Source organism: Thermobia domestica, chromosome 16 (genome assembly GCF_964235325.1).
Source record: "Thermobia domestica chromosome 16, izTheDome1.hap1.1, whole genome shotgun sequence".
Lineage (NCBI taxonomy): Eukaryota > Metazoa > Arthropoda > Insecta > Zygentoma > Lepismatidae > Thermobia > Thermobia domestica.
Genome location: NC_137469.1, coordinates 76,892,240 through 76,917,902, shown reverse-complemented (window position 1 = coordinate 76,917,902; position 25,663 = coordinate 76,892,240). Strand labels below are relative to the sequence as shown.

At 33.9% G+C, this 25,663-nt stretch overlaps 1 protein-coding gene across 4 annotated transcripts in view; it reads right to left on the bottom strand.

The window, feature by feature from the left end:
* LOC145673176 (uncharacterized) overlaps nucleotides 1–25,663 on the bottom strand; it is a 244,208-nt gene that overhangs the window by 20,417 nt on the left and 198,128 nt on the right. For all 4 annotated transcript variants that reach the window (XR_014128727.1, XM_081742631.1, XM_081742633.1 and 1 more), the window contains exons 3-6: nucleotides 17,475–17,561; nucleotides 12,144–15,661; nucleotides 10,745–10,875; nucleotides 6,873–7,035 (exon numbers count right to left, since the gene is read on the bottom strand). Coding sequence is in view for 3 of the 4 variants with exons in the window: in XM_081742631.1 (XP_081598757.1) it covers nucleotides 6,873–7,035; nucleotides 10,745–10,875; nucleotides 12,144–15,637 (3,788 nt within the window). In the remaining variant the exon portion in view is untranslated. The remainder of the gene's footprint in view (nucleotides 1–6,872; nucleotides 7,036–10,744; nucleotides 10,876–12,143; nucleotides 15,662–17,474; nucleotides 17,562–25,663) is intronic.

Genomic DNA, 25,663 nt, shown 5'->3' with positions numbered 1-25,663 from the left:
TCGGTGTTCTTATTTCATCAGTATCTGCTCTATCCTCCTCTTATGTCAATATTTCTTCATCACTACTTTCTTCCATAATTACAGTCTTGGACTTGCTCGTCATCAATAAACAATTTCGTTTTTGCTATCCATTTTTAACACACACGCACGAAAAACAGACAATAAAAATATGCTTTTCTACGCTAAAAATATTATTTTGGTAACGCGATAAAAAAAATAATAATAAAAAGCAAGCAGCTGCACAAGAACAAAACTCAGAAGAAAACATTTCTTGTCTCACAGTCAGTTCAATTGTTTTGGACAACCCTAGAAAGCCCCTGACCTAATGTTACATGAAAAAAAAAAAAAAAAAAAAATCAAAAGGACCTCTTTCAGCGACGTGACTAACTTATATTTCCGATAAGGACATCATAAATATACACTTGTCATCACATTCTGACAACACACGCTGTCTACATTTCTTCTCTTTTCATTGCCAACGTTTATCATATAAAGACACGTAGCATGTACTCTTGTAAAACAGTAAACAAATCGTGGACAACACATGCGAACAGTATTTCCAACCAGGCAGAAGAGAAATACGCGAAAATTAGGGGAAAAAAAATAGTCCCTCACCTTTGAAAACAAGGGAAAAAGTAATGTTACATGTAAGTGCGGATATATCCGTCACTCGGTAGAATGCTCCTTACCTTTCAGAGCGGATGTATCCGCTTCTAGAACGAAAAGGTTTAAGTACCGAAAAAAAAAAAATGAAACCTAGTTTCTTTAGAATATTTCTTACGCTGCGCTGCCAGAGTTTTTACATAATATACTAAATTTTATGTGAGTTCTGACTTAGTGTTACGCCGAAATATATAAAAGAAGTTGATACGAATTTACTTAAATAGCTATCATATTAGGCTTATAACTATGTAATGAATAGCCAAATGTAAGAATGTATATGTGGTTGTCCTAAAGTAAATTCTAGCCCATTTGTCTAGCACAGTCAGGTGGCACCATTAAGCCGCCAGTAGAACAGGGGTAGATGGATAGTCACCCTCTTTTGTGGTTTACTATATAAGAATATAATACGATGCCGTAAACTGGATATACTTTGGCCCAAAGGAAAAGAAAGATTTGATTTTTTCCTACATGGTTATTATTTTTTCTACCAGTAAGAAAAGTTGTAGATCGAAGTATTACAACATTGAGAACACATGAATATTGGCGCTAGTGATTTGTTTCCAGAACGTGAGAAGCAAAATGCTAGCAACTGTTAGCAAGTAAACATTTATTATATTTCTAGTTCCACAACTTTTGTTCATTGCACTAAAGTGACACATCTTCAATGCACAAATAAGCAGAATATAAAAACATGTTCATTAGCGAATATTAATAAGCTAACGCTTTAAATGTTTGTTCAATTACGCACAAATTATTAAGCGTTTAATTGCATGGGATGACATAGGCCCAATTTTTGGGGCAACATTAGCCCATACTTTCTAAGTGTTTGAAATGGCCCAATCTTAAAGATGAAATGGTGTACAAGTGATACGATGTAATAAGGAAGATTAAGTCCCACTAGCTTCTAAACGAGGACATTATACATTGCCTGAATTGCAAGAATTTTCTTCCTAAAACTGAGCAGTATGGTACCGGTAAAGTACTCTATCGCAATGAAGAATATGGTGCTCTTATTTTTGGATGTTAAGTATTTATCCACTTAGAGAGATTTTCATTGAACGATATTTTTGTTTGCCTCTAAATTGAGTAAAGTGATTTCACACCTATGTTTGTAATACAGGCATTTTAAGCTACGTATTCATAAATTTGTAGCGTTCTTTTATAGATGTTTCTTATTCACCCAAGTAGAATACAAATATCTTCATTGAACGATATTTGTCGTTCGATTGAAATTGAGTGAAAAGATTGATAAGTTCATCAATGTGTTTATAATGTCCTGTTTTTCTCTTCTGTTTCTCAAATACAGTGTTACAATAATACTTTCGTGTATTAGTCGTTTTGACAAATGGGCTAAAGCTACCCCAACCATGAAATATCTAGCATGGCATCAAAAAATTGGAACTATAATCATCATTCTTGGTCACACTGATTATTTACTGCTTTCAAAAGAAAGCCAAAAGATTGCATTTTAACAAGGAGAAATGTCATTTAATTACCCCCCTAATCTTAGGAGATATTAGAATGGGAATTTTGAAAATTAAAAAAAGTGGGCCAAAGTATACTCAGTTTACGGTGAACGATGTTTATCTCTATGGAGGAGGGATTATTGTTAACGCTCTTGCACGAGTTATTTTGTCTTGATAGTGACTGCAAATGTATGAGCGGCTCGGGCGAACAACATAATGGTATGTAAAAAAAAAAAAAAAAAAAAAAAAAAAAAAAAAAAAAAAAAAAAAAAACCGTAACGGCCCGATTTGTGGGCCTGAGCCGCTCCAGGCCATCTGTCAGCGACTGGTGGAATTACGTCCAGCCTAGTGACGAACACGTGGTCAGCGCACCGCGTCGCCTATTGCTAACCGACAAATCAGGAGCCTTCTAGACCTAGTGGCCTAGACGCCTTTTATTCACATGACTTCCCAGTTTGCCTCACGACGCTGGGTGGACGCTGAAAATTGGGGAAGCGCCAACCAGGAATCGAACCCGGGGCCACGCGGACATGAATCCAACGCTCTAGCCACTAGACTACGCTGTCCCCCATAATGGTGTGTCACATTTTCTAATTTCCTAGTAAAATGGTAAAAAAGGTTCAACATTCCCATTCTATTCAACGCAATGACACATACCAAATAAGCTTCTCCTGTCATCTGCAGGTACACTCATGTCCAAAATTATTGTCGCACGTCTATAAATATGTTGTTCTAGGAATATAATTGGTAACGAATTCGCCTGGTATTTCTTATAATGTTAGTATGTGTATAATTGGCAAAGACATGTATGTGAAAAATTTTATGTCAAAAGAGCAGTAAATAAGAACAATAAAACAAAAATAAATTTTTCTTGTCCATTTAGCAATATGTTATTTTACTCATTATAATTTTCGTATTTATAATTCTTTTCCTATAAAATTTACCACAAATATACATTTCCCGATTATACACATAGTATCAGTATTAAAAGTACCCTGCAAAATCATTATCGAATTATATTCTTAAAAGAAGACAGTTATAGATATGCGACAATTATTTTGGACATGAGTGTACATTATCGAAATTAAACTACCTACATATTCTTCCGTGGTTCGAACACAACCCATTCCCTAATAACTCAATTTCATCAGAAGTGATTTATCATTATGTTCATCCGAATCGCTCTTATGTTTATTGATGTAAATAAATAAAAATTAATAGAAACCCGCTCTAAATTACTTTCTATTTCAAACCTTGGCTCTCTCCTTAAAATCTTACAAAAATAATCAAGAAAAAATAAATAATCTGAGAATAAAGAAAATAGAGCTGAGATTGGTAGTAAAGAAAAGACAAAATCCAAGACAGATATGACAGCTAAAAGCTAAGGTACTTTATAGCTGATCAACCAGCCACATTTGATACATACTTTATCTACCACAGCGTGAAACAAACTACGAAACTCTTAATCTTATTATTATTGTGCTTTTTTAATTTTAAAAAAGTGCTACAAATTCAGTATCAATATCAAAACTACATCAGAAACTGAAAAGTAATGAAAAGGTTTAAGACAACCGTAAAGCACATACAGCTATCTAATGGATCTAATATGAAAATAAGAAGACGACATGCCGAGTCAACTACTCGATAAAATACCCACATTCAAACCAGAATTAACTGAAAATACAGCAAAGAAGGAACGATATAATAATACCACATGATTAAAAAGATATCTATTGATACAATAAAATGGAATAACATATCAGGAAATATGGGAGAGAAAAGCAATTTTTAGAAAATAGCAATGGAAATATTATACATAGTTATAGTAAGATAACAAATCTTAAATACACCTCATAACACTAAAACAACAAACATCCTAAAAACAAATTTTCCCAACATTTCACGATAAATTGAATAAGAAACCAATAAAATACATTAACATGAAACACTCAAATGTGATCGAAGGACGTTATTTATTTATTATTGGATGTTTTTTATGTATTCATTTGGATAACCCAGTGTTTTTCCTTGACCCTTTTGTTAGTCATATGTTTAATATCGTATAATAGCCAATCATTCAATATTTCACTTTTGCTAGTTAGTATTTCAATACGAAGTATTAAGAAGTAAAATAACCTCATCAATTTATATTTTCAGTCAAATATGACGTTGGAGACGGGAATACTACTTCTCAGTGAAGTTCATAAACATTGATCACATTAGTAGTATAGGGTGTTCCATTCGTTAAGGAACTCAAACATTTCTTTAATACTTTTGACATTATTCAAGATATTGCAACGAAATTTGAAGTCAACTTAACTTATTTTGTAAGAAATGATGATATCATAAAATGTGTTAAAAGCAGCCATTATTTGCGTCCAGGCAACACCGAACTCAGTGCATCATATTTCGAAATGTTCTTGGCTCGTTTCTTCTGATATTTTTGGACGATGTTCTGGATCTGATCCGAATGATTTGACTCCTCAGTTTCGAGTTTGTTTAAGGCTCAAATGCAGGACGTACTCTGCGGACATGTGCTTCTAATATCAGAAGACCGACTGACTAGATATGCTGACTGGCTGACGGACTGCCAGTCAATGTAGCAACAATTAGGCACCACACTAGAAGCATATTTAATTTTTCACACGAATGTACTGTTCAAATTTCGTTCTTATATCTTTACTACTGTTTTTAATTATTAACTAAATGTTGGGTTCAATAGCGAGTGAGACTATATTACTTAAGTATTAAGGTACTTAATCATCCAAAATTGTGCTATAGATCTTCCATTTTCACTGCTGTTTTGAAAAATTTTAGGGTAGGAAATCTACGCTTTTTGTTCTTTTCTATTAGCTAAATCTTGAATTAAGCTAAAGCTTTAGGATTTATATTCTTGAGGTTAAATAAGACGAGTGACAAATGCAAATGTGGCGTTAAAACAATATGTAACATAATGCAAAACAAAAGAAATTTTAAAAAAAGAAAAGAAAAGGAAGTCTCAGCGAAATCTATAGATAAGGTGTTGGCTAAACAAAGTTTGTATATAGCCTGGGACATTGAGCGCCAATGGTGTTGTACCACTGAGCCATTTTTGATACAAGCATGTCCATAATTATGACTGAAAAAAGAATAAATTTAACTGCATACGTGATACTTCACGCTTGCCAAACCAATGTTCTTTAGTCAATAACTTTGGAATGAACAAAGTAATTTAGTACATTTTATCTGCAAATATGATGTGGATTTAAAGCATTTCCTAATCTCTGATACTACCAATGTTTAAAAGAAATTCTCTGCTTATCAATGTGCCTTCCTCCTTTCTTGTTGGGGCGTCCGTTGTCAGCACAACGACAGAACGAAACACAGCTTAAGAAAAGTGATTCATTCTCCGAAGGGAAAAATCTCACAAAGCATTTTGAAGATGATTATCAGAGATCTTTTAAGTTTTACGTCCCACGATTATGCCCGCTAGGCTAAAGGAGACGATGATTATGAGAAATGAATGAAATGAAGAAAGTGGGAGGATACGGGAGAAACCCGAGAAAACTCACGCACCGGTGTTTGTCCACTACAAAGTTCATGGCGCAAGCTGGGATCGAACCAAGAACTCCATGCGCCAGAGGTGAACGCTCTACCACTGAACCACCACAAGATGATTATAAATTTAATCATTTGTCTAAGATACTGAAAACATGAATATACTACATTTATAAATCATGTATGCAAAAGTTACTCAAACTGCGTTCTCCTTAAATTACGTATTAGTCCAGAAAAGGATAGAAACAATAAAATTCAAGTGAATTACGTATTGCTTACTATAGTCTAAAATCTCAAACAGTTTGGAAATTATATAAACATACGTTTTTCACATTCTTTTCGAGGACTGACATTTTATAAACTTTATTAGCCTACCTATTCTACAAAATTGTTTGAGCGCCTTCAGTTCTTAACAGAAACTAATATATAATTTCTCCTATGAATGCCAACACAAAATTAAGGAAGTTTTAATTTAATACAACTGAAAAGTATAAGTATACTGATATTAACATCTGATCAAAAGATTTAAAAAATAAAAATAAAAGCTTTCGAAGGGAACAAAAGTGTTTTGGTCCCTAGAGCATTCTGACCAATAGAAGTGGTTTTCATTTAAGAAAAAGTTAGAGCAAAGCTGATATATACTAAATATATATATAGAGAAAACGCAATTATCTACAGAATTATCACTTTTTTTTAAAAAAAAAAAATTCGGAGTTATTCCAAATTCTAATATTATTGACAAAAGAACATATATATGGTGAAAAGTTTTTTTTCCCTAGTGACTATACTACCACTTGTTTTCTTTAACCTCTCTCAGACTCTTATTACAAGCCGAACTACTTAGGACTCTACCCGATGAAGGGTTCTTTCTGACTAGACGGTGGATAAATCCAACTGATTGATACATGTTTATCTAATTAAGTTCCAAACGTCATTATGTTGGCGTTTAGAATCAGAATTTAATACTTAAAATTTAAATAGTATAGTTTTGAAATTGTACGAGATGTTAGTACCGAGAGTTCCGCGTCTGAAAATATTTTACCATTGAGAATAGAAGACTTTAAGCTAAGTAGATAACAAGATTATTTTAACCTGACCTCATTAAAAGTAAATAAATCGTAGTTAGCAATGTCCTTGTAGCAACCTTTGTTGTACCTACTAATATTACAAATATATTTTTGGCTGTGCTGAACGTATATGGTATACCTTTGAGCTCGACGAGTCTGTGACAAGTCTGAATCGGAATCTTCCACTGAGCCTTGTTTCGAACGATTGCCTGGCAAGGCACCATGCGCAAAGTCTCGGCGATAATTGTCCGAAGACGGAGAGCTTCTTGGCACATCAAGGTCGATGAATACTGGTCCTGGAACTACAGAAGAAATAGATGTAAGTCACACACAGCTTCAAATTTGAATTTCAAATATCGTTATGACGCCAAATTTGTTATATATAATTCGAAATTGATTTAAACATATCACTTACAACCAGGAGCATTACTAGGGGCGTACACGGTACTGCAAACTATTATGGTGACTCTCCATCTTCTAGTTTCTTAACTGATAACTAAGATTGTTGCAAATGTTATAACTGAGTTATTTTTATATCTCGTATATTAGAAACATGCAACTCTAAGTAAAATTTATACCGAAAATGTAGTGTTTTATAATATTTTCCATACCATTAACATTCATCCTTTCTTGCTTTAACTTCGGCAAAGTAGTCTATTACTTGTCCAGTTTCCCAACAAAGGACTGTTCAATTGAAAGAAATGCTAATTCTTTCAATTCTTTTTCACGCATGATGCTCCTCAGGTAGTTATTATTATTATTATTACTATTATTGTTGAGTTGAGTTGAGTTTGAATTTAACGTCCCTTTCAGCAGCGAGGCTATATGAGACGAGCCCTACTGATTAACGTGGAATCCAATCGAGCCCGGGACTTCCACGCCAAGGGCACGTATTATTATTATTATTATTATTATTATTATTATTATTATTATTATTATTATTATTATTATTATTATTAACGTTTTAATTTGGAACGACTAGCTGACAGGAGAAAATTGATTGAATCTGTATTGGTAGAAAAGTTACTTGACAACCAATATACCTCAGACTATATTTTTAAAAATGTTGATTTTAAAGTTTCAACATATGGTACAAGGGCAAAAATTTTATTGCAACCGTATAATAGAAAACATATTTTAATCTGTAGGATTTTAGAAAGCTATAATGAATGCATATCTTAAAATATGACTTTACTTTAGAATTTTAAATATAACTTAATAGTTTTTATTTTTTTACTTTTAATTTTTGACACTTCTTTGTTTTAATAATTGACGTACACTACACTGTTAATATTTTTATTATTAATAATTTATGTTATAGATGTAATCATAATTTTATCACTAGTACTATATATTCATTGCTAAAATAATGTAGAATAAGACAAAGTGCTGTATTTTAGCTGTTCTCAGCACGTAAAAATAAAGTTTATTATTATTATTATTATTATTATTATTATTATTATTATTATTATTATTATTATTATTATTATTATTATTATTATTATTATTATATTAATTTTGAAAAATGAATGTTTCACACTGCAAGTTCTGACAAGAGTGGTCAGAGACAACATCAAAGTTATACAGACTTTCGGAAAACTAAATGAAAGAAAATGGTTTTTCACTATAATGAGAGAACCTGGTTCACTGATTATTGTAACTTTAGAGATTTAAGTGCCGACCGAAGACTCAGAATTTCTCGCTAAAATATTGCGAGTTCGTAATAGTATTAAGGTTTAAGAATGGCCTTAAGAATGGCATTGATATAATTATAGAAATGAATGCCATGTGTTTAATCTATTTAATGTTAAGAACACTTTCTTGATAAAAATAAATACATAAAAAATGTACTGTTACGAATGGGTATCTTCATCTTGTGGACTCCTGGCCTTTTGCCAGTCTAGCCACCCTAGTTATACCCCGATTCAGAACTGATAACCTCCAAATAACAGTAACATAAAAGGGGAGAAAGGTCCTTGTGACTTCTGGTTAAAATATTTTATTTTGTTTGAACTCAAACAAGCTGTTGAATTTTCAATTTTTTAAATTAAAGTTGAGAGAATTTGAGTTTGGAGAAATAGGCCTACAATGAAACAAAATCTCAGTTTAACGTATCGCAATGCCCAGAAAATCAATTATAAGCAAGTGAATGACGATGAAATGAAGAAGGTAGTTTAACAATATTGAAATTAATGAGAAAGTTCCGTCTCATCATATAACTTGTTTATAGTTTTTTTAAAAGTTGTAATATTTTGTGAAGTTATTTTATATGATACAGCATTATTTTGAGTTACTTGTTTCGTTTCGTTTAATGGTAGAATTTAATATATCCTTTGCAATATAAGTTCTTGGAGACGACGAGAGTACGCTACTTAGGGTTTTATTATGTAACAATAGGGTGTAGAAAAAGTTTAACGAAAAGAGACTCATCAACGAAAACAGACATTAAAGTCAATCAAATAGAACAATCAATATACTTGCCCTCTCTCTAGACAATTTTTAAACTGATTTATTCCATGTACTATTGTTTGCCTTCTAGTAATTAAAGAACAATCAGATTTTTGAATCTGGAACATAGGAAAATTTCAGATCATAGTGCAACATAATTTTTGAGCAATTGTATTCAATGCGAACCACTTAATATTTTAGTGCAAATCCACTTCGTTCGGGCTTCATTACTGGGTATTTGGACGGTGTCAAAATCGTCGTTAGGGATAACCAGCTCAGTTTTTATGATAGAATTGTAACCAGTGCTTCATGTCAAGGTGACTGATTCTTCCATTTGCTCATAACATGTGGTTCATGCAGGATGAGATACAACCTCAATATAGTATACAGAATATTTTCAACGTCCTGCCCGAACACTTTGACGAGCCCATTACTAACCTATATTATAGAAGGCAACAACAGTAGGAATGGACTGGCTACTCCAGTCCTACGATTTCAACCCCTACGACATTACATTGAAGTTTCCTGAAAGACAAGGAGTGTGCAAACATTTTCCTTAACCATAGCCGATTTTTAAGGCAGCATGGGGATTGAAATACTGATGATATTCGACGATATAATCCGGTTGACGGTGTTTGAATTTTGACGTCGCCTTAACCACATTATTACCATTGTTCTGACGAAATCCCTCTTTAATAAACTCCACAAATTTCAAATGTTCCTTCGGAATAACCTCAAAGCTGCTTTTTTTTTTTTTTTTTTTTTTTGGTGAACTATGATTATTTCTATTCATAAAGTTCTTTTTTTTAGAAAGTACTGTAGTATCCACCTTAAAACTACAAGAAGCGGGACCGAAGCAGGTAATCTCGAAACAGACCTGAAGCAGTCAACTACTGAGATATGACGTCCTTTAAAATGTGGGTTTGGAAAAGAATAAAGAAAATTATCTGGGCAGAAAATAAAAGCAATGAGCATGTGTTAGAGAAATTGGGAGAAAAAAAGAACAATATTAGAGATAATTTTAATAAAATACTATAAGAAACTTATTAGGACACAAATTAATTAGAAATTATGTTCTGGCAAAGACAAAGAGAGAGAGGAAAGGAAAGATTGATGAATCACAATGAAGAGCATCATTTTTACACAAGATGAACATGTTAGAGATAGACATTATTATGGAGGAACTTGTCAAGCAAAAAAGATTAATGATCTATTTTCAAATCACGAATCTATTGTCTACGTTTTATGATTGTGTTTTTTTGCTTGACTTTATACCACTTACATGAAATCTAATTAAAAAATGACTACCTTGAAGATGGGACCAATACGCCACATAGCTCTGCAAGTAAAGATATTGAGAAGTACCTGTTGATACCATTTTGACATCTTTTCAAATTATTTTAACTACGAATTGGTGCTCTGAAAGTTTGCCTTAATCCTATATCAACATACTTTCAGTTATCATTTTTTTTAAATATCTTGTTCTGTTCTGTTGTCTACGCTTTACATCTATCAGCTCCACTTAACTGCAATGTTTAACACCGAGAACACTGTGTTATTTACCTGTAACCCCAGGATGTGGCGCTACGTAGACTTGTGTATTTTTAGGCATATCATACACAACTTCAGGATGAACAGTAGATTTCTTAGCTTCGCCGTTCATTAACACAGCATCCGGTCCAGGATCAAAATATCTGTTTGTGAACAATAAAAATACAATAAATTGAGAAAATAATGAATATTCAATATAACTAAAATTTAATAGCATTGATGGTTTAGTGATTAAAATTTTTTAACAGATAAATATAAATAGCTTTAAAGCAAAGTTAAACAATTTAAAGAACATTATGCGACGACTTGTAAAAAGAAAAAATCATACTATTACTAAAACACCGTAATTCCCACAAACACCTTTCGAAATCAAATAATCATGAGTTTAATACTTTATTATATACTTATACAAAGTTTCTTATATTACTGTATTTATTAACTGAATTGATAATTGCAGAAAGGACCTAAGTCTATTTTGTGTAGCTTTGATATATCAATATCAAGTATAATATCACGAGTTCATTGATATAAAAAAAAAACGAATCTTGTAGATAAACCGAAACGTTTTTTTCGATGCACCAAGAAACAATATACGTATGTGGATTAAAACAGAATTAGATTGAAGAATAAAATCAATGTGACTATCATTTTCTAGATACACGCCAAAATTGCTAGAACATTAATTAATTAAAGAATTTGGAATGTTATTTCTTTCCTGTTCTCGGATCCAACCAACACATTCACCAGTAATATAACAACAACCAAGAAAATATCTTCACACTGGATAATATAATGAACTTTCCTGATTGGAAGTTAATATCAGCACGATGGCTATATCATACTGATTGGGAATTAATACCTATTTTCAGCACCAAGGCTACTAATTGGAGTTATTTTCCTTTTTGACTACCATGGCTATATTATTTACTGATTAGATGTTAATATTTTCTTTCTTAACAGAACCAAAACTATAATATTTACTTATTGGAAGTTAATGTCCTTTTTCAGCACGAAGGTTACATTATTTACTGATTGAAAGTTTTTTAGGTAGATGATCAAATGTAATAATTTTCAGAGATAACAGAAACTAGTTTTCTTCATATAAAATAAGTACTAACCATTTTTGTATTTCTAAGCAAATAATGTCTATTATTTTGGATATTTTATCGAATATCTATTATCACGGACTCATATTTTTAGGATTAAGATGAAGAAAATTATAATGACTAATAGAGCGAATGGAATACATATTATCACGTAAAATAAGTAATAACTTTTTCTTTTGTATTTCTAAGGGAATAATATCCAATATTTATTTAGGAATACAAAAAAAGGGTAGTTTTCACTTTCCTAATGTATTTTTACACAGAAACTTAACCGTGTGTTAGACATATACAAAAAAAATACAGACCTCATATGTTTATTTCTCGGAGACTCAACATCCGTTCTCCTGTATTCTCTGTAGTCACGTCTCTGTTCTCTGTATTCCGATAGCACCTGAGTCAAAGGTCGTGGCTTATCTTCACTACTTGTTCCAGACCTATGCGATCTCGAAGAAGGTGAATGTTGGCCTTCCTTTATCAACTTTTCTTCCCTTTCAGCCAATTCTGTAAGTTGCTGATAAATTGTCTTTCGCCTAGGAGAAGAACTGGCTCCGCCTGAGGATTCGTCACTGTTCTTTCTAGAGGCAGGAGATGGAGCACCATCAGGTTCATCTCTTGACGCATCTCCGCGGTCCCACGGTCCTAATTGTGACGGCAAAGATGAATGTCCATGGTTACTTAATGGCGGAGTTGACCAATAGCCTTCCTCATCCTTTCCATTGGCAGATTTATGTTTCTCGTTCTTATCGAACGGGTTGTCATGTTGGTACTTGTTTTCTATATTAAACAGTCGAAGTTGTTGCTTAATGCTTGCCTTTTCCCTTGCTCTCTTCTTTTGAAATTCTTCCTCTACCTTTTTCATGGCCTCCATTTCCTGAAGGCGTTGCTGTTCTTTTTGTTCCGCTTCTCGTGATAATTTCTCTGCTAAACGTCTTCGTTCTATTTGGCGCACTGTACTTTGGAATGTGAATTTTTTACCCTTTTTCTTTGGAGTATTACATTTACTTGGTGGAGGAGTATCCACATCAATCCCCCACCCCATTACACTTAGTCCCTCACGATAAGGCGGAGCACTTTGACTTCGTAAATACGGAGATTCCGATCTCCAATCAGTACGTCTTCTGGGTGATGGGGTTCGATGTCTAAGTTCTCGAGTTACGTTATCTTCTTCACCAATATTTTCACTTGATTTGGCTAACCCACCTCGGCTTGGACGACGAACATTACTTAAAATATCTGCACTATATGACCTTTGACGGTATTTCATCTGAGCAGTTTCTCCTGGAGTTCGACGCGAATCGTATTCTGGTAGATACATTATATGACCTCCAGAAGCAAGATACGAGAAAGACGGTTTCTTTAACAACGGACTTGGGCTTGAAGAAAAAGTTTTAATTCCTGGTATATCTGATACACCATCACGATTAGGTAAGTGACGTTGAAGTGAAGCAACTTCTACTGGCTTATCAACCTTGTCTTCTTCCTCTGCTGGAGATAATGATTGTTCTGCTAACTTTTGCTTCCACAGTTGTTCATCAGGGTCTCCATTATTAAGAGAATTTGGAGCACTACGACTCAAGTACCAATTCTCATCTAAAGGTCTCCCTTGAGCAGCCTTGCCTTTGTTTAGTCCGCCGAAAGCACCAGACATAGATCTTTTCAGTCTCTTTAGACTATTGAATGACTGTTGAGAGTTAGGATCTTTAGACTTCCTTCGAGGTTTCACAGGCTCATGACCCTCATTATTTTCATACATAGTCAGTCTTTCATTCCTTGGTAATGAAAACGAAAACATATGTGATCGGGCAGTGAATTTAGGAGGAGTAACTTTTCCAGAGCGATTAGTGGACGAGATATGGATATGTTCATCGCTTCCTGAAGTAGACTCATCAAGATCCTGCTCTGGTGTCCACGTGGGAGGCTGAATTGTTTGAACTGGAGGGGCAGGAGGAGGTACTGGCGATGAAACTGCAAGAGGCGGCACCGTAAGAGGTGGTTCTGAATCATGCCCTGGTCCTGGGCTTCCAGCATCTCCAGATATTCCAGAATCACCTGACTTCTCATGACTACTTCTCGGTGGTGCTACAGGACGCGCACATCTCTGTATACGTTCTTCCAGAATTTCAGCATCTTCACTACCTGGACCAATTATTTCATCACGCTCGAGAGCCAAAGGTTCAAGGCTTAGAAGTCGCCACGCAGCAGTAGGTGAGAATCGTGGGATTTCTAACTGCTTCCTTGGAAGCGTTGGTCTTAGTTGCATCGCAATGCCTAATTCATCATCATCTTCGTCACTTGACTGATGTGAAATTGAGCCGGAGCCCTCTCCTGAAGAAGTGGCTGCTCTTGTTAATCTGTCACGGTGAATTTTAGCTGCAAACCTATCTACATCTCTTTCCAGCTGCCGACGTGCTCTGTCAGATAGTTTTTCCTGTTCTATTAACGAAGGAGGTCTCTCCTGTGGTTGCGTTTGTGTTTTACCTGCTGGTTCCATACCGAAGTAAAATGTTTTCGGCGGAACATTATGTTTTTCGTCATTCTTCTGCTGGTCACTACTAATAGTGGAAGATTTTCTACGAACACGTTCCGGAGTAGATTCTCGTCCGGATCCATCCTCTCTACGTGTTCCAACACTAGATCCGCCAACAGGAGAATGCCTTGTCATTTGAGTATGATCTGTTCCTACTACTTCAATATCAGAACGTCGTTTCAATGCCGCTTGTTTAAGTTCTGCCTGAAAGTCTGGCGTCGATAACCTATTCTTATTGTTTATAATATTATTATTGCTACTCCTATGATGTGAACGACGATTAGTTGATTCTTTTCGTGTAATTGATTTGGGAGATTGCTTCACTATATCAGGCGAGTGTCTTTGCGGGTGAGGTTTCCCTTCAGGTGGAGGTGTAGGGCTATATCCCACTGGCTCTTTATAAGCGTCCAGTCGAGAAACTTTACCCGGAACATCCTCTTGACTACGGCGTTTGGAACCAAGAGGAGAAACCGAAGTTTCTCGTGATCTTTCCCTTTCTTGAGCAGTATGTAAACAATCTACACTGCGAGCCCTGAGACGAGATTCCTCAGCTTCTCGCTTTTCGAACCTTTCTTCAGACGCAGATCTTATTACTTCGACGTGAGCTATTTCGGGACGAACAGGCGTCTTCTTAGTTTCTGCACGCGTCTTGAAAAGTCGCATACGTCGAGGTGCATCTTGTGGTGGTGGAGGATGATGATTGGGGTGAATATGCCATCCAGGTTGCATCTTAAAAGCAGATCCATTTCGTTGATTGACAGGCGGTTCCCCAGCTGGCGGTGGCGGAGGGGCTTTGTACTTCTTTCGGGATTTGATTCTTTGCTTCGCTGGACTCTCACTAATGACTGTATGTGACATGGGCCCAGAATCATCACCAGATGCTATTGCGTTCTGTGTCGTCCGAAGGTCTGGTTCACTACCGAACTTTTTACCGAACACGTGGTTTTCGTTTGCGACATTTTGACTCTCCTCGTACATATTACTACGGGTTCTGTAAAGTCGCGGCAACTCGACCGGTTGCTGTTGATATGGTTTAATTTGTTGAGTCTGCTGTTCACGCTTGCGACCGCTGATTGTACCGCCATTTTGCAGGATGGCTCCATTATCCGTGATTCGAAGTTTTTGTCCTGGTACCCGTTCCGGAAGGACCTTGTTCTCAGGTGAGAGTTGATGCAGCTGTTTGGCCCGATGTGGATCTCGTGGGTAAGAATTGGCCCAGTTTGTCGTAGACTGCTGAGGGATTTGTACTGTTTGAGAGTTCAAGTTTCCCATTCTTCTCTTCAGTTATGTTCAAACCTGAAAAAACATAAAAGACAATCATCATTAGAATTTGAGATAAGTAAAATCGAGAACACATAATAATCGTCTAAGTATACATAAACTAAATACTAATTTGTGGATGGTCGGCTCGGATGTGATTTTTACAGTACAATGTAAAAATCGTTGCAATGTACTGCTGCTCAAAGAAAGCAAATGTTGGTCTTTTGCAACAAGATTAAACAAAACTATCACAAATGAAAGAACATCCATCTATGCTCATCAGAAACATCTGATTTCTCATAATGAATTCAGAGGTTAACAGATTAAGTGCTACCTATATCGCAATAAAAAATCTCATATGTCCAAAATGTATTTTCTTCATTTCTGGTTTCTGTGTATCCTTCTAAGAAATAATTTAATCATTTTAGGTAATTCTATGGTAACGGTACTATGTAATATTGATACTTTTTTTGTGATGATACGTTAGTCTCACGCGGCCCCAGATAAGCTGATGCTCAGAATAGGCTTACTGGCCCAGTGAGACCAACATGTCACAATGCAAAATTTTACTCAATTGTGTCCGGATTTTCCCGGGAAAATGAGAACGCATAAGTTATTAACGAGTTTAGTAAAGTGACAACTTCTGCACGCTTTGTTGTACTTTTACGTCACGTAATTGTTGTCTCGCCTCAGTTTTGAGTGACTTGAACAATACATTAGACCTTTGAATAACGTAGAAAGCACGATCTATTTTTGCCATTTTGGCTAGAGCCATATGAGATCACAATGGACTCACAATTCCACAGGCCAAGGCTGTTTCTCGTACTAGCAGATCGACTATTATACACTGCAACAGGTTTTAATGTAAAAAGTGAGATCAGTGAGTCACTACAGGCCATAAGCTAACAACAGGTTGTGTGAGACCAACTTGGCACCACGGGGCCGTAAGGAAATATTTATGAGACCAACATGGTCTCACGCGGCACTAACTTCTGTCATCTCTGCTGATGGAATATTTGTTGTGAAATTACTATTAACATACAAATTGTAACTTTAACCTAACGCACACACTGTAACTATACGTTAACGCAGCACCAACATACGTAACACACCGGAAAATAAGTGAACCAAACGGACACAAATCATAACATTTCTCCCCAAAAGACACATTTCTAATCGAATTATTGGGGGGGACAGTCCCCCCAGTTTCAAGATTGGAGGGAACATGTCATCCTCATCCCCTCGGGATTTGCGCCAGTACATACATTTTTCTTTCTCACTCCTGAAGAGTATGTCACAAAAACCTATGAGTTAAAATCGACTTGAAGACATATGATTATTTAGTTTCTGAAAACGTTTGTCTATTTTAGATTAAAACATTGCGTAGCTATTAAAAGAATGAGCTTTTATAAAGTTCGCTTGTCCTCTTTGTATTTTTTGAAGTAAAAATATGCTACAAAATTTAACTAGTACCTTAGTTTCAAGGTTTTCTTTCATTTCCTATGTTCTACCTGACCACTTCGTAGATTTGTCCTACTTTATTTTCGCTGATCAAGTCTGCCAGATTTGCTCGAAATATTTCGAAGAAGTTCAATATTTAGCGGATTTTAAGGTAAGATTATTGGTCATTCTCGGTGTTTTAAACAACGAGTATTTGTTTTAACATCCAAGCTACTGGACAAAGCGTATTTCTAATTTAATCAAACACTTCTTCACAATAAATTACACTTATAATGGTTTTTATTCAGAGCTAATATTGTATACACATAGTTAAGATGCAAATATCTGCTAACTGAAACGTCTCATAAGTAGAATACATAAATAAACGTAAAATAAAAATAAAATTTACCATTCATTGTTGGCTGCATTTCCAGCCCCTAAGCTGGTCGCTGCCCATGGATTTCAGAGTCTCAAGTGTTGCTGCAACAGCCGTTTCCTATAAAGAAAAAATAGTACTATTAAAGCTTACAATATAAAAATTAATATTAAAGAAAGCAGATTCTTTTCATATGATTACAATAAAATTTTAAGCAAATATGAAACATATACATATATATAAATGCATCACAAGCTTAAACAATTCTAGTAGATGGAGAAATATACAATAGATCACCTGAGTAAAATAAATTTGTAAGAAAGGAAAGAAAAGAAATTGGTCGAATGCGCTCAGGAAAAGTTAAAATCATTAGTCATCACTGGGAAGTCAGAAATTTTCCATGTGTTTATTATAAAACAATATGATAAATGTATAAATATTCGAAAGTATATTTACTCAATTGGAATACAAGCCTACCTATTGCATCATACATTTTTAGAACTTACTGAATATAATGTCGTATAGTTATGCCCTTAGGCTACTGAGACTGGACTCCATCCGAAATTGGTTGTGGGATCATACAACCTAAAGTTTCTAACCCTTCTCGAACTAAGGAAGTTCTTAATGATATCAACATTTCAGTTTATAGGAGTAGCGTGTCTTAATTTGCAAATGAAAGTGCTAAAAAAAAAAAAAAAAAAAAAAAAAAAGGAAAAAAGAAAAAAAAAGAAAAAAAGTTCAGAGATGTAATGAAAAACCTGTATCTGAACTTCCGAAATTTCAGCGAGTAATACAAAATTTTTGAACATGATTGTACATTGGAGCTCATGATACTGTTCTTTTTAATCAATCAGAACGAAGGAAACAAAGAAAAACACGCTTTAGGAATTTGTAACAAAAGATACCCATACCCAAATTTTAACCACAAATTATTTAGATTGGATAAGTCATGAAAGCTCAAAGGCCTGTGTGTGGAGGTAAAGGAATAGGCACTATACTCCGGCTCTTTACTTTCCCAGGTTATCTCAATTACCCGTTTTAAAGAGTCTGTGTAAAGCTCGGAACCACTTTAGAACCAGGGTAGAACGAGAAAATTTTACGTTACAACTAGGGATCAAACCTCAGTTGACAGGTGGACAGATATTTTACGACCTACTCTACCCTACCGCGGCTCTATATAGGAACACTAACAAAATTAAATGAAAGAAAACTATTTTATGAGCACAAACCAAAAAGAAATATTAAATAATAGAAACTGTGGGGAACATGAATATTGGAGATATATTGGAGCTCAGAGTCACAAGATAGTGTTGTGAGGTAAAAAAGCTGACAGATTAATGATTAGTTGGGGTATATATACTTAACGAGACGGTTTGGTTACTAAGAGTACATAAGATAAAAGGCATAATTAATGCTGATTACTTTTCGCACTTCCACCGAAAAATCAAGTAAAACTAAATTGAATTTCCAACATCCCACCATAAAACGCAACACACGTTACACTATTTCAGTAGTTGCAATTCTACCAAACTTTTGCTTTCTGCGTACTACTCTCGAAATCAAATATTTATATTACCATTCTATCTTCGAACCGTACCCCTGTTTTTAATCATATAGTATAACGATTTTACTTCAAGCAATTTCCTCAATTTCTCTTATTTTAGTTCTTATTATATAGATTTATCTTCATTTTCAATGATAAATATGAGATTATTAATAATTTCTTCTTGTCCCTATGTATGCTTACACCGATCAAAACGCCCCGTTTATTTTATATTTCTCCACTGAACTTTCTTCTCTTTTCACATACAACCCTATTACGTGAGTATGAATACCAAGAGAATGTCAGACTTGACATTTCCCAACTAATGTTCTTTCGTTTTCTTTCTTTCTGGTTTCTTCCTTTCTCTGTCTGATGAAGTAACAGCGAAAGGTCTTACTCAAAGTTTTCTACTATTAATTGGAATACCACGTATGAAAACTTTAAGGGAAAACGGATTTTGATCTTTTTTGTAGTACCGTATATTTCTGAATCCAGAACGAGCCCTCACTTTCTTTTCAACAAAGGATTACAAAAGCATTTGTATATATTTGGTAAATTTTCAAAATTTCCTATAAAAGCACACAAAAATCAAATCAGATACAGACTTCCCTTAGTCTTCTTCCCGGAAATGTCCACTGAATCTGCAAAGGCTAAAGCGATAGGCGAGAAATAGGATAAAGTTAGAGCTTAATGGAAGTTTGTAAATGTGTTGAATAAAGAAAAATTTCACATTATATGTAGCGAAAACAAAACAACATATTTTTGGACATGAAATTGAGGCAAAAGACTTCAACTTGGATTCAGAAATATACACTTTATTTAATGGTTACATTTAATTATTTAAGATTATTAATAACACGGATTGAATTTTGTCGATTTGGAAAAAGTCTTAGTACTGGAAAGGAGAGCTAAGGACAATTAATAAATGAAAAAAGTATTTACAAGATAAAGAAAGCATTAAAAACTTGCGAAAATTATTAAGAAGTATTGCAATGAACAAATATCCAAGAAAAGAACCAATACTAAATTTAAATAAAGAAATTTCTTGGAGAGTATATATATATATATATATATATATATATATATATATATATATATATATATATATATATATATATATATATTTCGAAAGCTCTACACTCTTGTCCTAAAGTACACATGTCTATATAAATCAAGATATTATATACTCATTTATTGAAATTTTCATTAGAAACTTCCAGATGAGAAATTTCATGCTGTCCAAGACCAAACAAGAGGTGTAAGAAATGTCATAATAGATCAACTCTTAACAACGACGTAAACATTACATTTTAACCGAGAAAGGTATAATCCTCACTATACAATTTATTATCGTTGAAAACAACATATACAGATTGTAAAGAAATTTCCTTAAAATATAATTTATACTATTACATAAAGCTGTAAATGTTATACACATGTGTCTGCTTACACTTACTGTAACTCAAAAGGTGGTTGTTGGTGATTTTCATGAAATAGGGTAAATTCATCATCATTGTCATGAAATGGATTAAATCCGTGGGTGCAAAAAACCGATTGAATGTTTATCGGGGATTGAATGTAGGGAAACAGTTTAAAAGTGAGGGACGAGGACGGGGGCAATTAGCGTTCAGGAACTACTATGAATTTGAACTCGCGTTAATGATTTCTAACCGTTGGAAGTTATAAGTTTGTGTATGTTGAAAATGTTTCTTAACAAGCGAGGAATGAATACTTCAAGTAGCCCGTAACAAATCAGAAATTTTCTACAGTATTTTACTGACTACATTAAAATCTCTCTTTACATATGCATACACGGATATATATATCTATATACACTCGGATACAGACACAAATGATATGTCCTGTATTCTTGTATTAGCGGTTTTGGCCTTTGATCTTAAATACAGACAATTCCCAATTCACACCACAGATATTTCTAGGTCTTTTCCCCACTCCTTTTGTAACAGCTTGTAAAAAAAAGGTACAAATTTCTTGAACAGATTTTTATGAGCTATTTATGATAAGAGAAAAAGGAAATCGTCAAGGATAATAGACTATTTAAGAACGAGCTGTTTAAATATATTTCACACATTTTTATTCAGCGTCTCAGGAAGTACCTGTTGGTATGACGCCTTCGGTACACTTACTTCAACTCACGCACGCTAAAGAAAAAGTGTGAACGCTTGGGATCCGTGGGATGGGAGAACGCCACAGTTAATATCATCATTATATGTTTTATTTTTTAAAAAATGAGATCACGTGATAAGTGAGAACATAAGGAGCCATAAACAACAGAACGTATAATTATTTCTTTAAATTAAATATTTTTTTTCTACATATATATATATATATATGTATATATGTTGGTTATTTCTGGCGTCGTCACGTTGCAACAAAGTATAAGACTGTTATATGTAACCTTGACTTTTTTTTTAACAATACAGATCTAAAAATTAAGCACACTGAACTCATATAATTAAAAGATAAAGGATTGTCAAATTTGTTTAATCACATTCATCAGATTTCTTGATAATATAGTTTTTACGAATCTACGGAACTATTTTTGTTGTTCATACATAATTTTGGGAGTCTACCTATCTAGTTCTAAAAAAAGATAGGCGGTGGCTCAGTGGTAGAGCCTTCATCTCCGGTGCTTAGGGTCCCTGGTTCGATCTCAGCTCATGCCGTGTGGACTTTGTGCTGGACAAACACCGTGCTCGTGGGTTTTCTCGGAGTTCTCCCGTTTCCTCCCACTTTCTTCATTCCACCATTTCACTCATTTGTCATCATCACCGTCTCCTTTAGCCTAACCGGTATAACCGTGGGACGTAAAACTCAAATATTTCATTTCAAATGCCAACAATTACATATTATTGACATCTTTATTCCTGATTTTCCTTCTATTCAGAGGAAGTTTATAACTTGTCATTTATTTTTTTAAAAAATTATTCTATTGGTTCCTATTTATCTTATTTTATTGTTGTCCGTGCACGATTCTTATTATTATGGTTGTATTTTTTTTAAATAATCTGATTATCTTCCAATTCTGTATGGGTTTACTGAATATATGTTTTTATGTTACTCTAAAGTATGTTTTTATTGTAATGTTACTTTATGCATGTTTTTTTTGTTTGTTTGTTTGTTTGTATTGTTTATCCTTATACTACTCTTTGAAAAATATCCTTATCTTTGGAAATTGTAATTGGACCGAGTGTCTGTAATTTACTGATATCAATAAAATATTATTATTATTATTGATATGAGAACATGTTACGTTAGTGGAATACTCGTCTATTGGATAATTCAGGTTGTCTAATAAATCATGACATAACTCATTAATTGTACTCTGCACATTTTAGAACTTTTTGGGGTATATTCTCACAAGAACTGAATAAACTTTCTGTCAAAATTAAAAGAAGAAAAAAAAAACATTATGCGCCAATATACTGTCTATCTGTCTATTCACAATATTACTGTTGTTTTTTTTTTCTTTCTTCAGAATGAGCAGTTTTCATCAATGAGCTCATGCGGAATAAACTCTCTTTTCAACTGCCTTCCTGCAGAAATCTTGCTTTTTTGCACTTACGCCTTTTTGTCACGTACGCAGTGATACGATACTTTACGGTTTGCGACCGAGGGAAACCAATTCATGTAGTTTGACAGGAGTTTGAAATTCTCAAAAGAGAGGATAAATATCTTTTACATGAAAACCTGTGGTGATGTAGAAACTTCACACTATAAAATTATTTCATGTAAAAGTATCATGTGATTGTAAGAGACAGTAATTGTCGGTCAGATCAGTATCCAAATTTGTACTAAGAAAAATAGTAGAAATAATAGTTGAATTTCTCTTCTTTTACGTTTTGTTTCATTTTTGTATAGAGTACGTAAGATTTTTTTTAAAAGTTAAATTAAATGCCATATTTTCCTTTCTAAGTGGAATATACAGTATATGCTATTAAAATTAAACACATTTCGTAAATCAATTACAAAAATAGTGTTATTTATTCTTATAAAATCAAGACAATGTACAGTAAGAAAAATAAGGTGCAAGCTATCGCAACTAATAGTATTCACTCTCCCGTTTATTAAACTGAATTACGAAACGTATCACTCTTACAGTCATTATTATATATAACGTTTCAGAAAATCTTTGTAATCTTTAAAAACTAACTAAATCAGTAATCAATCTTTTCTGGGTAGGGTTGCCAGATTTTTCAAAGAAACAAAGGAACCTTTTTAGCAATACGTGATATTCAATATGAAACGTGCCAGAACAACGTTAAGATCTGGTAAACCCCTTTCTAGGTTACTCTGAAAGAAATCCATTTCGATCTTTCTTCTTAATAAAAAGTTACATTCCATTTTTAAAAATACAACTTTCAATCTGAATAGACCAGTTCCGGTCCGTTGTGGAAGTTAAAAATTTCTCAATTTAATCCTATAGTGCATTCAGGATTTAGTTATACAAATATTGCATATTTTGTAGAACTTTATGGATGATTACGCAGAAAGGGAAGTACCTATGCTAACATACGTATTTGATGCAAGTTTTAGCTATCCATCTTCAGGAACATAGTCAACAGTAGCAAGCTCTCTACAAACCATCTATACAAGAATCACACTAAAGAATTTTGCTCAATGGAGAACTGTCTTGAAGAAAATAGATTAGAAAGAGACGCAAAACGAATGCATATAAGCTTCGGTTAGCTCAGCTTAGGACCAAATAAACAAAAGGTTTTAGTCATTCCACATAATTTTTTATGAAGATGTTTGTAATTCAATAAATAAGATGTTTGATATTTCATCCGTGTTTATTTTATTAGATGGCGTTTCAAACGTATAAGAGTTTTCATAAGCCATTCGTGTTTATTTTATTAGACGAACATTTAAAGAGCACTGACTGCATTGGAAACGCCAGTCTAATAAAATAAACACGAATGGAATATCAAAAACCTTATTTATTGACTTAAAAAGGCTTTAGTATTGTAATTATAAGAGGAATTCGCCACATGCATGATACAGCAAGTAGCATATTTTAATTAGAATCATGGGCATCAACTTTTAATTTTTTCAATGGATTCTCACACATAAGATAAATCATAGCGTCTGTATTCTATTTTTTTCAATAGACCAGTGGTTCTCAAACTAATTATAGTACGCTATCTCTGTGAAGCGTTAAAGACCATCAAAGGGACTGAAGTTACTAAAATAAAATGAAGTGTGAACTTATTTTTACATTGCAAAGACGTCACTTTTTACACCACTATTACCTAAAATTTGTATTAGCGAAAACTCAAACTAAACATTGCAATCTTGTTTAATATTGGCCAGTGCTTTAACTTAACTTCTATGATTCCATCGTATAATTAAATAAGCTATATTTATTAGCAAAGCTCACTTTACATGATCTAATATATCTTTTTTTAACGGCATGAATGTGTAATTTCGAAACTAATTTCAACATAAAAAAATCTAATGGATGCTTGAACCGTATGATTGGAATAATAAATTGAAATAAAGGAATACATTACTTACAAATAGTTCTTGATTTAACTTACAAATAGTTCTTGATTTAAGTAATTTAAAAGTTACGAAAAGACTTATCCTGTAGACACTAACTATTGCTCTGTTCTAAATACATCTAGATGCTTAACTGACATCATGATCAATTCTTCTATATCCAAAATGCCGTGCTGTGATCATAATAGCCTTTGAAGTAGTACTCGTGGCAATGATAAGATGTAATTACTACATTTATAACTTTGCTCCTTTGCTCAATAGAATAGCTATTGCTTTTTGCACGGAGAATTTAACTTTCAAGGTGATTACCAATTATAGAGAAGAAACTCATTTTGCGTTTTATCTTATGATATTCATAGCATAGTGACAATGCACGGAAGAAGCAAGTTGCTAGTTGTTTATGTAAAACATATTTTGTTCTATTATTTCTGGTTTATAAACATCGTATGCACAAACAATATTATACTTAATTCATCGATACCAGGTAGTGCAGGATTTGATGGGATTCTAAGCTGTTGAAAGGGGCCCTTTATACGTCAGCCTTTCTTTTTCAGCGACGAAATTTCGCCATTTTTAGGTTTGAATATATGCTATATGCCAATTTATGGAGCTAATGGATATCTAAATAAAAACAAAGGCCCATTACAAGCAGGGCTGAGAATAGAGCCCTATTCAATATACATAACAATACAAAACACCATTGTTGTATGTGCGTTTTCTCTTAGTTGCCTTTTCATTTTATTTATACATTATATACATTACAATAAGTTTTTTCTTTAAATTTTATTCGGCCCCGAAGTGTGGGGCCCTAAGCTATAGCTTGTGTAGCCGATACGTAAATCCGGCACTGATACCAGGGCCATATTTAACATTTCTACCGTCTTGGGCCATTAAAACATACTGCCTTCTCAATGCCAATGTTTGCCACCAAATTTCTATACTTTCCAGAACTGGAGTATATAAAAATTTGGTTCGAGAAAATTTGCCGTTTCTCCAAAAACTGCCGACCCGGGCTATGGCCAGGGCCGAATTAAGCGGGCTTAACCCCGGGCCTCCACTCTTTCCAAAATCTCAACTGGTTATCTAAAAAGAATCATGAAGATACAATCATAATTATAAAATAAAATATGACCAAAAATATTAAACATATTCCCTT